Source organism: Anoplopoma fimbria, chromosome 9, assembly GCF_027596085.1.
Source record: "Anoplopoma fimbria isolate UVic2021 breed Golden Eagle Sablefish chromosome 9, Afim_UVic_2022, whole genome shotgun sequence".
NCBI lineage: Eukaryota > Metazoa > Chordata > Actinopteri > Perciformes > Anoplopomatidae > Anoplopoma > Anoplopoma fimbria.
In genome coordinates, this window is record NC_072457.1 from 17,081,770 (window position 1) to 17,093,690 (window position 11,921).

The 11,921-nt window shown below is 40.3% G+C and overlaps 1 protein-coding gene across 1 annotated transcript; it reads right to left on the minus strand.

Moving 5' to 3' along the window:
• Positions 1-9,088: 9,088 nt before the first annotated feature.
• LOC129095560 (GTPase IMAP family member 4-like) lies at positions 9,089-11,610 on the minus strand. The gene is made up of 2 exons (XM_054604057.1): positions 11,453-11,610; positions 9,089-10,584 (listed from the first exon to the last, which is right to left on the minus strand). The coding sequence occupies exons 1-2, from the start codon at positions 11,493-11,495 to the stop codon at positions 9,440-9,442; spliced, it is 1,188 nt and encodes a 395-aa protein (XP_054460032.1). The 5' UTR covers positions 11,496-11,610; the 3' UTR covers positions 9,089-9,439.
• Between the last annotated feature and the right edge of the window lie 311 nt (positions 11,611-11,921).

The following is an 11,921-nucleotide window of genomic DNA, read 5'->3' on the forward strand; positions in this document are numbered from 1 at the left end:
GTTGATATCCGGCCTGAAAGAAGTGATACAACAGCAGCTTGTGTTTTAAGCTAAGCTGAACTTTCACCTCTCTAAGCAGGCTCAGACGGTTTGCATTAAAGATGTTCGATACCAGGTCTGAGATTAAAAAACAGTCATCTTCCAGTGCCTTACCCACACAGGGGCTCAGTTACACAGAAAAACTGTTCACCATCAAAATGTTGGCCTTCTATGCTCTCTTATATCTATGATCCATCTCCATTATCACTAGACCAACTGCACTCCAAAAACAAGGGACAGATCAAAGTATTCAGGAAAAAAAACATGAAGACTTGTGGGAGAATCCACACCCACAGAGCTGTAAAAAACATTTTACATTTAATGAAGACATAAAAAAATGTTTTACCAACTGCAATGGACGTCTCTCTCTCTTCTCTCTCCATGCCATCCAATGTGAAGACAATGTCAGAAAAGGAGGGACGCCTCTCTGCACTCATCTGAAAACAACACCAGGACACAGATCACACATAAACAAAGAATGAGTATGTTACCATCAATAACACGTTCATTTAGAGAAGGTAGTAACATGCTGTCAACAAAGACACAGTGGCTCAGAGAGGTCCACCTGTCCAAGGTGGTGTAAGACGAGTGTAAGTGAAACACACTGCCACCTTATAGGTTATGACCAATGACACAGTGTGTGTGTGTGTGTGTGAGTACTTGCATTACAGCAGGTGACAGCAAGGCTTAAGAAGGCCGCTGGACAATCCCCAACCATGTTCTCAAATGCAACCACGTCCAGACCAAAGTCCTACACACACACACACACACACACACACACACACACACACACACACACACACACACACACACACACACACACACACACACACACACACACACACACACACACACACACACACACACACACACACACACAGTTTCAGTGTAATACATTTATTACATTGAACTGAAATTAGTTTCCATGGCTCTCAGTAGTTTGGAACATTGGCATAGACAATATTGTTTTTCCTAATAAGAAAAAAAAAAAACAGTAGCAACAAGTTTCTGTCTGTGAGTGAGCGACACATCACTCCTTTACATCACTACACAACCCGACTAAATCACAGGCATAAGGCCACCTCTGTCCTGGGTAAGAAGTCAGGATCGGCTTCAATCCGGGCGATGATCTCACACAGGATGATGCCGTACGCAAACACATCCACCTGAGCAGACGAGAGGAGTGCATGTTAGTTCTGACCATGCACATATTACTGTAGATGGGATTATTGGTGTTGTAACTTTGCCTTTTGTGTCTTCATTTACAGATTTTTATATTTTTGTATAGTAATATTTAAAAACAAAAATGCAAATATAATTTGCACAATTTATTTACAGTTTTTTGCCTAATGCTTAAAACACTAACTGTTTTTTACATAAGACACTTTGTCCAAAAATGAAATCTCCTGCAACAATGGGCAAAACACATCTTTTTAAATTATAAACCTAACTAAAATTTGAAAAGAACAGACTCACACACATGAAAAAATAAAAATAAAGCTAATTGAATACCAATCAGTGTGAGCCTTAGCACTAAAATAGACCTCAGGTGAGCTCAGCTCCTTTGTGAGACAGTGAGAGTCAGGACATGGACTCATCTAGCTGCGTCTGCGTTGACGCGTGAACCACCACACAATGATCAAGGTCAGGTTTGCATACTTTCCTTCCAACGCGAGTAAACGTGTTGGATAACGCGGATAACACCAACCGACCACACCAACCGCATGGTGCCCCCTTTCACACACAGTGGTAATCTGAAACATCCTGGGTTGTAGAGAATTAAACCAAGTTTCTGATGTTTAAATCATCAGAAAACTCCCCATAGAGTTTTAGATTTGTTGCCTCCAAATCTCACCAACCACTTGTTTGAGACAAAGGTTAAGGGATTTAAAGTGCTTATTTTGTTTTACCTTTTTTTGATTGCACATTACTTAGACCAAGTTCATTAGAAATAGTGAAACATATACAGTAGGAACCTAATGTCTTTATCTCTACTTCCTGTACACCAGGAAGTAAAGGGTACTGTCTTCATCAAGTTAAACTGCTCTCTGCATGACTGTAACAGGGACCTTGTTTGTTTATAAGAGGATGTATTTTTGATTTTGGGTATGACTATGGGTGTGTTTTATTATTAAATATTCAACTTATATTCAAGAGGATGAATGTGTTATGCTTTAATAGTGTTTTGTAGTTCAGTGGGTGTTTGTGTGAGCTGTGCAGCTTTACCTTCTCGTTGTACAGCTCCCCTCTCAGAACTTCAGGGGCCATCCAGTAGGGGGAGCCAACGATGGCCAGAGGCTGCTTCCCCCCACCATCACTGCAGAGAAAGCAAGGTGCTCTTTCAGAGTCACTGCACTAGTCGGAATTGGCTGTGAGCTTGTGCTATATTCTTATCTGTAATATTATGAATATTCCAGCCACTGCTCTGCAACACGTCTTTGTTAAGGTGGTAGTGTTAAGTTTAGTTAACACTGTCATGCTTTGTGGTTGAATTTCTTCATATTATATTGATTCTTTTCCATCCCTGTTCCTACTGGGAACAAAATCTTAGCAACACTTTTGTACCAGGAATCACCAACTAATGAAAGAATGTAGTCATTTCTGGAGTCGGATGAAGACCTGGTTCATCACAAGGAGTCATTCATCAGCATATAATGCACAAGAGACGCACTGAGATGGGTTCAGCATAGATAAACTCTGATAATAACTGATTTAAACTGGCTCCTCAATGGATACAGATGTGTTTGAAATAAATCAGCTGTCAGTTCCAAACACTGTAAACTAAAATAATCATTCTTAGTCATCTTTTGCACAGTCTCTGGCAGCTGTGGTTGCACATAAAGCTAGGCTCACAGACTAGCTGAGAATGACATCAGAAGGACATCAGGCTGTACTGGTGACTACAATTCTTTCATGAAGGGTTTGTTGTTTGACTGCAGCAGACACAAAGACATCAAGATTCTGGATTTCCCTTCACTGACCTGTAATCAGGGATCTTCTCTGCCAGGCCGAAGTCTCCCACCACAGCAGTGAACATGCCGTTATCACAGCGAACCAGACAGTTCTGCACAGGAAAAGACAAATTAGCCTTTAATCAATTCAAATTGAGTACAAAGACACATCTCTAGTCTAGCCATGCAGACACTGTTGGTTTTATTTGTCCAAGTTGTAATGAAATAACTCATGTGCACCAACTCTGTTCTGAACTGTTCAGGCTACAGTTGGAAGCTGTAAACTTCCAGTTTCACATGCAGCATTATCCAAAACATTATCATTACCAGCACAAATAGTCACATTTCATTGAACAGAACTCTGCTCCCTCCTCGCTGCCGTGGCTACAGACACTTTCAGATGGGAAACACTTATCGGTTTGTTTTCTGTCACTCATTTGCTTCGAGCCTTCCTTTTCCTCTTTGTTTCAACAGGCGACAGGATGGAAGACATTCACAAAACAGGATACAGGAAACTGTTCCCTCTTGAACTTCAGAATTCAATGAAGCGCATTGTCTCTTGGAAAAAAGAGTTTTGTAGATAGATTCCCATCCATAATCAATGACCCATACAATGCATCGTAGTCCTGTCTGCTGTACCTTGGAGGTGAGGTCTCTGTGGAATATGCCTTTGTTGTGCAGGTACTGCAGCCCTCGGGCGATATCCAGGGACAGACCAATCCTGACGCACCATGACAGGTACAGGTCACTGTCCAACAGCTGCTCCAGGTTGCCTCCATTTATATACTACAGAGAGAAACGGCAACATGTCAGAGGGATGCCCAGTCAGCACACACGCACACAGTCATGTGTGTTAAAGGAAGACACCAGCACATGACAACACAGTTTTGAATGTTGAATATTAACATATGATGTATGTCACTGTAATGTGAGCATAATTCCTGAAGCGCTACATGGTTCATGATGAGATGCTCCTATTCTAGTCTGAACAGGCTTACTGTTGAAACCATTGAGGCGCATAGTTTTCAGTTTTAACCAGTTAACACCGGCACAGTAAACAGAGACCTTTGGTGGAGGGGGCAGCTATGTTCAGCTATACCTCAGTGGTAACCATAGTAACCACTGCAGACACAAAGAACCGCAGTGTAAACTACCTGGTAAACCATCATTGAAAACAGACTCCCTAGGAGCTGCATTTAGTTATTTCCACATTCAATTATTTTGCCATGTGGTATTTCAGTTATTGTATTTTAATTATAATGGATACGATAAAAAAAAAAATGGAAATGGGAGATGGAGACTCAAAGTGAGAAAAAGAAAAAACATGAGCATTTTCAACACAATTCAAAAAGCTTCAGAAATCTGACTATATTAAAGAAGATGGTTTTACCTCAGTCAGAGCGTGGAGTTGACCTTCATGCACACAAACCCCAAGAAACCTGAGGAGACGGGAAGAAATATGATTTTTTATTTAAATGCTGTTAGCCATATTCTAAAATGTCCACGTTCCATGAAAGTAGGAGTTCCTTGCTTAAATACTGTATATGTCTGAAGGAGGAGGAGCACACTTTTCTCTTATGGAATCATCAGCAACAGTTGACTTGAACACAGGCGTTCACACTGAGGATATCAATACTGTCACGTACAGGATTTATTCTATTGTGCCTCAACTTGTGTTCAATTTGAAATTCACAATTTGCCAAAATCTTTGTTTGAATTTTCCAATGGAGATGTTTACTGTATTCCTCTGTAGAGAAGTAGCATAACTCTTGGACTGAAGCTGCTTGCCAAGGTTCAGAATCTTCAAGTTGATTTCATTCATAGTGAAAAGATAGAAAATGAAAGCTTGTGATTTTTTTTTAAAAATGTTGCTAAGCACGTTGCCTTTATAGATGGAATAGAATTAAAGATCCTGTGGAGATTTAAAATTTGAAGCTGTGTCATAATAATTCAACTTAATGTTAACCTTAATGTTGATATGGCACACTGAAAAACAAGAAAATGTAAAAATACCAACTCATATCACAAAGGTTACTGATCTAAGCGCACCTAGCAACAGGCTTAGATAATGATATTACCTACCTGAGTATGTTCGGCTGGCAAAGCCTGTTCATGAGCTGCACTTCCCGTAGCATGTTAGCTTTGTTGCTAGCCAGAGTGTTCATCTTCAGTGCCATCACCTGCCCTGTGATCCGATGCTGCACCTGGAAAACAACCAGAGAAGGTTGATGGGAGATTGAGGTGTGGTGCTTTCTATCATCACTTTTACATTTCAAACAAAGGTCCTCTGTCTGAGTTAAATTCAATTCAATTCAATTCAGTTTATTTTGTATAGCCCAAAATCACAAATTCGCCTCAGAGGACTTTACAATCTGTACACGTGACATCCTCTGCCCCGAAACCCTCACGTCGGCACAGGAAAAACTCTCCTAAAAAACCTTTTAACAGGAAGAAAAAAGGAAGAAACCTATGGGAGAGCGACAGAGGAGGGATCCTTCTCCCAGGATGGACAGAATGCAATAGATGTCATGTGTACAGAATGAACGACATAACAGAGATACAACACATTCAATGTATATGACTTAAATGATTCATATAATCACAGCAGTAAGCAGAGTAACAAAGGAAACATTAAGAATACTTATAATAGCAGCAATAACTATAGTCAAATTTAAATAATGATATAGGGAATAGTATTAGTAATGTAACTAATGATAATAATCGAAGTAGCAGTGGGTCAGCAGGGTCACAGCAGGAGACACGACCACGGTCCATGGACCACAACGGTTCATGGAAAGCTGTGAGGCGAGAAAGCAAAAGGGCTTCAGGGTGGAAGCAAAGCTAATATGCTTAATGGTACAGGGAATAGTAATAGTAATGTGACTAATAATAATAATGGTAGTAGCAGTTGGTGTCAGCAGGGCCATAGCAGGAGGCACAACTACAGTCCAGGTACAGCCATGATTTATGGAAACCTGCGAGGCGAGAAAGCACAAAGACTCCAGGGTAGAAGCAAAGTCAATGTTACAGGTCTCAGTGCTAGAGAGCCTGTGTGCAGATGATGTGTGCCTGTGAAAACAGGAATAAATGAAGAAGCAGGCAGTTCTGTGGCGTCTTCATTGAGTAGTTTTCCGGGCTATCTTTATTACATATTTCTTTCAAGTGCATTGTCTTACACAAAATCACATAAATGTACAACAACTTAAATAAGCAACATTCACAATTCATATATTCACTAGCCCACTTAATCTATTTCATCCAGTTAATTTAGCTAACAACTGGGCATAAAATCATCTATAACCGTTCCACAACAGCAAAACTGGACCCACAGCTACTGTGGTGTAGGTGACGACACGGATCTTTAAATATGGCGGCAGCTGACATTTGAAATGACCTCATTGAGCATTTTGACCAACCAGGCTAACAAACAGGCACAAACTAAATACATCTTTTGGTCACATTTAACCAACATACTCAGTGTGACACAACTCATTGAACATACAGATTTATATCACTTAATTATTTACAAATATTATGATGTGCAGGAGCCAGAAAACCCAGGGTTAGTAATGTACTGCTATTCTATCATTTAGCTAAGTAACGTTAGCATCCGACAGTCAGTCTTAATACCGAACTCATTGCCTCTAAACAAATACATGAAACACAAATTTTAACAATTGTTCTATAAACATTTGTCTCTATTTAAATCAGGTTTATTTTGTATTTACATAAATTACTAACCTGTGAAAACAGGAATAAATGAAGAAGCAGGCAGTTCTGTGGCGTCTTTCATGTCCCAGTACATGACCATGGTAGTTTTCCATTATGGGAAGACCTGTCCCAGCAGCAGACAAACCACAGCGCTGCACTGCCACCTATTGGCCATAGGGTGAAATATACTTCTGAGTAATTAGTATAATAGATTATTCTATTTCATTGAATATTTTAACAACAGTACATTACATCATATATTAATCAAATAAACAAAAATGTGACCATACATCAATAAGCGTAATAGTACAGGGAATAACATAAATATGAATATGTAAGGCAGCTGACATTTGAAATGACCTCATTGATGCATTTTGACCAGCCAAAACTCCACAAACATGAAAATAAAACCAATTGTTCCTTTTGATATTGTATCATTAAAAAAATGATTGTGATGACAAAATCATGATAGTCCGTGGAAGTAAATAAGTGATAATACTGGATTTGTTTACAGGTTCAATAAGTCATATTAGTTACAGCACTGATATAGGGTTAGTAATATTTTATGTAAACTTTTGTTGTCAATGTTAGCGCAGCAGGCTAACAGTAACATTAGTTAAGTTGTAGGTCAGCTGTTGATTTCTTCTGATTACTTGCCAAGTCTGGAAACAACAGGCTCATTTTCACTGGTCAAAGGTTGGACCTTTTTTGTTTGAGCACAGAGCTGCAGTGTCCCTGCTACATGACCATGTGACCACTGTTCCATTACTGAGACCTTCCCAGCAGCAGACAGGATGGCACGCACACACAAGGCAGCAGGCAGGGTTCAGCAGTAATAGTAGACCTAATGAACTGGTTCTGGGGATGGGTCCAACAGCAATAAGAGCAATGTGAGGTGAATGACAAAATGACCTATATCTCTCTTTTGTAACGTCCGCTTGAAATAATTTGGGGCCTTGAACACATTTGGAATTTTCCGATTTTATGTTTTTAGTAGTCTAAGTTTCCCTTTTGGATATCTGTGTCTGGCAGTTTCCTGATAAATAAATGTCCATCTTTGAAAAAACACTGCATATAATAATTAGCTTTATTAAAGCACTAGACAAGGAATCCTGTGGACAAAGTTATTTGTGTACCAGATATATACATTGGTAATATTTTATGTAGTCTTTCTTATTATTTTTTTCACAGTCTTGTCCTTCAACATTTTAACAACAAATGAAACTTTCAATTGTCAAACAGCATAGGTCTAATTCATGGCACAATTCAAAGTGGATCAAATAACAATTTTTCTCTCACCATTGACGACCGTACATATTTTTTCCTAAATAAGGTCCACTTGTGGTCATCCGGGCTGCACAGGCTAGCACTGTCGCCTCCCAGGCTGGACGGCCTTCTGTGTGGAGTTTGCATGTTCTCCCAGTGTCAGCGTGGGTTCTCTTCAGGTTCTCCGGCTTCCTCCCAGAGTCCAAAGACATGCAGCTTAGGTTAATTGATGACTCTAAAATTGCCCCTAGTTCTGGATGTGAGCGTGAATGGTTGTCTGTCTCTATGTGTCAGCCCTGTGATAGTCTGGCGACCTGTCCAGGGTGTACCCTGCCTTTGCCCAATGACAGCTGGGATTGGCTCCAGCCCCCCATGATGAATGAATATGGTCAACCGGAGGAGGCAGGGCTTCGCCTCTTTAAGTCTGTGTAAGGGTGTGTGCGCGCATGTGCATGTGTTTCTGCTCGTCACACTGGCTCTCTGTTTAGACCTTCAAACATGTGCAATAAGCAGGTAGTTTATAAAACCACAATGACTAACCAAAGAGACACTATACTATTTCTAGTAAATATAGTGGATGTATTTTGATATTTGATCATGTGGGAAAGGAAGAAGGGGATTAAAACTACGGGAGCCCGTAAGGGAGAGAGTGGAGGAAAGTCAAAAACATGTGTTGGATCCACATTTTATCATTTATCAGAATTGGATCTTTTAAATCATATATAATTGATCATTTATGTTGTTTAAAGTAGATCATCTGTGTGTTACCAGCCAGATTAGCTCATGGCACACGGAGAAAATAGATTATAAACCAAAACTACCGATGACGATCAAGAGCAGGCCGCGGAACTTTCACATCGTTGTACATCCTGTGTGAACACCTGATATATAGTTGATGGGGTTTATTGAAAGACAGATATGGTAAATGGTAAATGGACTGTACTTGTATGGCGCTTTTCTAGTCTCCCGACCACTCAAAGTGCTTTTATACTACATGTTCATTCACCCATTCATACACTGATGGCAGGGGATACCATGAAAGGTAGTGACTTGCCCATCAGGATTCTTAACTGTGACCTTTAAACTCTTGGTTGAACAGGTAATTATTACTTTGAAAAAGGTTTGTTCTTAATATCACATGTTTATTACTAGTTCAGTTTAGAATATGAACACATACATCATTACATAACTTGTGAAAAGAATGCTTTGATGACAAACTGTGTTGTTGCTTAAAATGTTAATGATGAGCAAACATGTTATAATTTGAAAAGTTATCTTACACACTGAATACATATTTAGGCCATATTTAAAAAATCCTAAAAAAAGATGTCAATATGAGAATATGCTTGAGTCTATAGCTCTACTTCGATAAACACAATTAGCTTCTTCATCATTCACTGCGCTAATCAAAAAAGGAGAATAGTGATTATATTTCTGTGGAGGGTTTCTGTGTAGTTGAACTGCCTGAGACATCAAGAGAACCAACTCCCAATTGCACTTCCTAATTTTTTTATTCCTGAAACTAACTTTTGGCCACCCTCCAATACCAGTTCACCAGCTGCTACCAGAGGATATAATGGATTAAACCCCTCTGCTTCCTCCCTTGCCTCCTTTTCATGTTTGGACTTCAACTTTTTTCTTTCTTCCTTCAGTTCTCTCTCATGTTGTTCTTTCATCTTATTCATCTTGTTTGCCATCTCCTTTTCTCTCTCCTTTCTATCTCTCTCTCTTTCCATTTCTCTCTCTCCCTTCTCCCTCTTTCTCTCCTCACTCATCTGCTCCCTCTCCCTCTTACTTTCCTCCTCTCTCTCTCTCCTCTCCCTCTTACTTTCCTCCTCTCTCTCTCTCCTCTCCCTCTCTCTCTCAGCCTGGAGTCGTTCATACATTTTCTTCATCTCTTTATCATGTTTTTCCTGTAGTTTCCTCTCCAGTTCCTCTTTCTCTTTGCGTATTTGCTCTTCTTTCTCTTTCAGGATGCGTTGTTTCTCCTCTTCAATCGTCCTCTCTGCCTCTTGGAACATCTGGTTGGTGTAGTGGCTTCCTCCGTTCTTCTGGACAACATCTCTGATCTTCTGGAGCAGCTCAGTGACCTGAGAGCGATCCTTCAGCTTATTATTGAAGACATGGTACTGGCCATTACATCTGTCCACAAGTTCCTGCAGGTCCGGGCTGTCCGCCCAGAATTCCTCAATAGTTGTGCCTTCAAGAAGGTCACCATGAGTAAAGAGGACCATGCTGTATCTGTCTGCAGCCTGGCCAAAGATTTCTTGAATTCTTTGCACTGTCTGCTTTTCCTCTTCAGTGTATCTGCCCAGCCTGATGACCACCAGGAACACATGGGGTCCAGGAGCAGCGTAAGAGATGCACTGGCAGAGATCTTTAGTAGTTTTATCCATGCCAAACCTGGTGTCAAACAGGCCCGGGGTGTCGATCACAGCAACCCGTTGCCCATTCACCTCACTTTTGCCCTTGGAACAATCTACAGTCATAGACTTGGCACTGAACTTTGATTCAAAGCACTGTCGTCCCAGAATGTTGTTTCCACTGGCACTCTTCCCAATACCAGTCTTCCCCACTATCACTATCCTCAGCTCCTCATCATTTTTTCTGCTGCATCCTGTGCAGAAGAATGAGTGACATTGGATAAGAATCTTCATCATGTTGTACAAACGTTGTACTCAATGCAACTTGTACAGATATAGGAGAAAAGAAGCCAAAAGAGGAGTTTCTTGGAGGTTACAATTTTCAACATTTTTTGCAGACTTTTATTTGAGACAGATAAATTAACTCATCTGGCTTTCTCTCCATGATCTAATGTGGTTTCCATATACTGTTCAGTTAAACACTTACAGGAAAAGGCAGCGGGTCTTATAAACTACTCCCTCTGTCAGCTAAAGGTGGAACTGCATCCTGTTCAACTATCCAGACTGACACATGTATTTGAAGGTGTCTTAAGATTTTAAAAATACACATTTTTCTTAATACAATAAAAGGTTTAACTTAAACTCCCTCCAAAAGACAATTCACTCCCTACAGAATAACAATACAATGACAGAAACAAATGAACTTTGGAACAAAAACTGCATTCATCTGACTCAACTATGAATCTTTATTTATTTTTTATTTTTATTTTTATTTTTTTTTTTTTACAATTTACTAGTAATCAAGAAATAATCTTTTTTAGGGAAAATGAGTATTCCAGAATTTGTAATCAGGTTAAAGTCAGAAACACTAGATAATGTATTTGCAGTTCTACCCAGTAAGTCTAATAAAGTATCAGTTTATAGGAGGTACAGAGGAACAATTAAGCTCTTAAGGAGAATGTGAGGAGAAGGATGTCCCAGAGACTGAATGCAGACAGGTCTTCAGTCAGAACAGGAAGGGGCTCCCATGCGGCTCAGAATCTGTTCAAGCTTTAAGCATATAACGTGAAATGACACCATAAAATAATTGTACTTTAAAACAAGCACAAGTTTCCGACTTACCTAAGTTGCTGGCCATGTTTGGGTTGTAAAAGTGGGTGTCCATGATTAAGTTAAAGAGAGATGAGTAGATACTGCAGCTGAAGTGCAGACAGTTGAGAGTGTGTCTGCTGCAGATATTGTCATGGCCTCTACCTCTGCTTAGCCTGCAGCCACTCCCCCTTTCCCTGTGTGTGTCAGTGTTCGTTTGATTACAGGAGTGGAGACAGGTGTACAGGAGCCAGGCCACCAGCTGTCCTCAATCAGCCTGCTCTTAAAAGCCCGGTCCGGACTCCTCCACACCGCCAGATCGTAAACTCTGTTAACCAGTTAGTGTCGCTGATACTCACCAGTCTATTTAGTATATAATCGGTTACCCTGATTCTTAATTCCTGTTCTCCTGTTCCCTCAGCTTTCCCCTGCCTGAACCTGCCTTTGTCTCCAGCCCTGTTCCCGGTTCATCTCCAGCTCCTGTCCTGGCTCCCTGGCTTCG

Bases quoted from the DNA above. Each gene is read 5' to 3' on its own strand.
- LOC129095560 (XM_054604057.1), bottom strand. From the start codon at position 11,495: ATGGACACCCACTTTTACAACCCAAACATGGCCAGCAACTTAG. The intron at 10,585-11,452 runs GTAAGTCGGAAA...TCTTCTGCACAG, and splicing joins AAACATGGCCAGCAACTTAG to GATGCAGCAGAAAAAATGAT.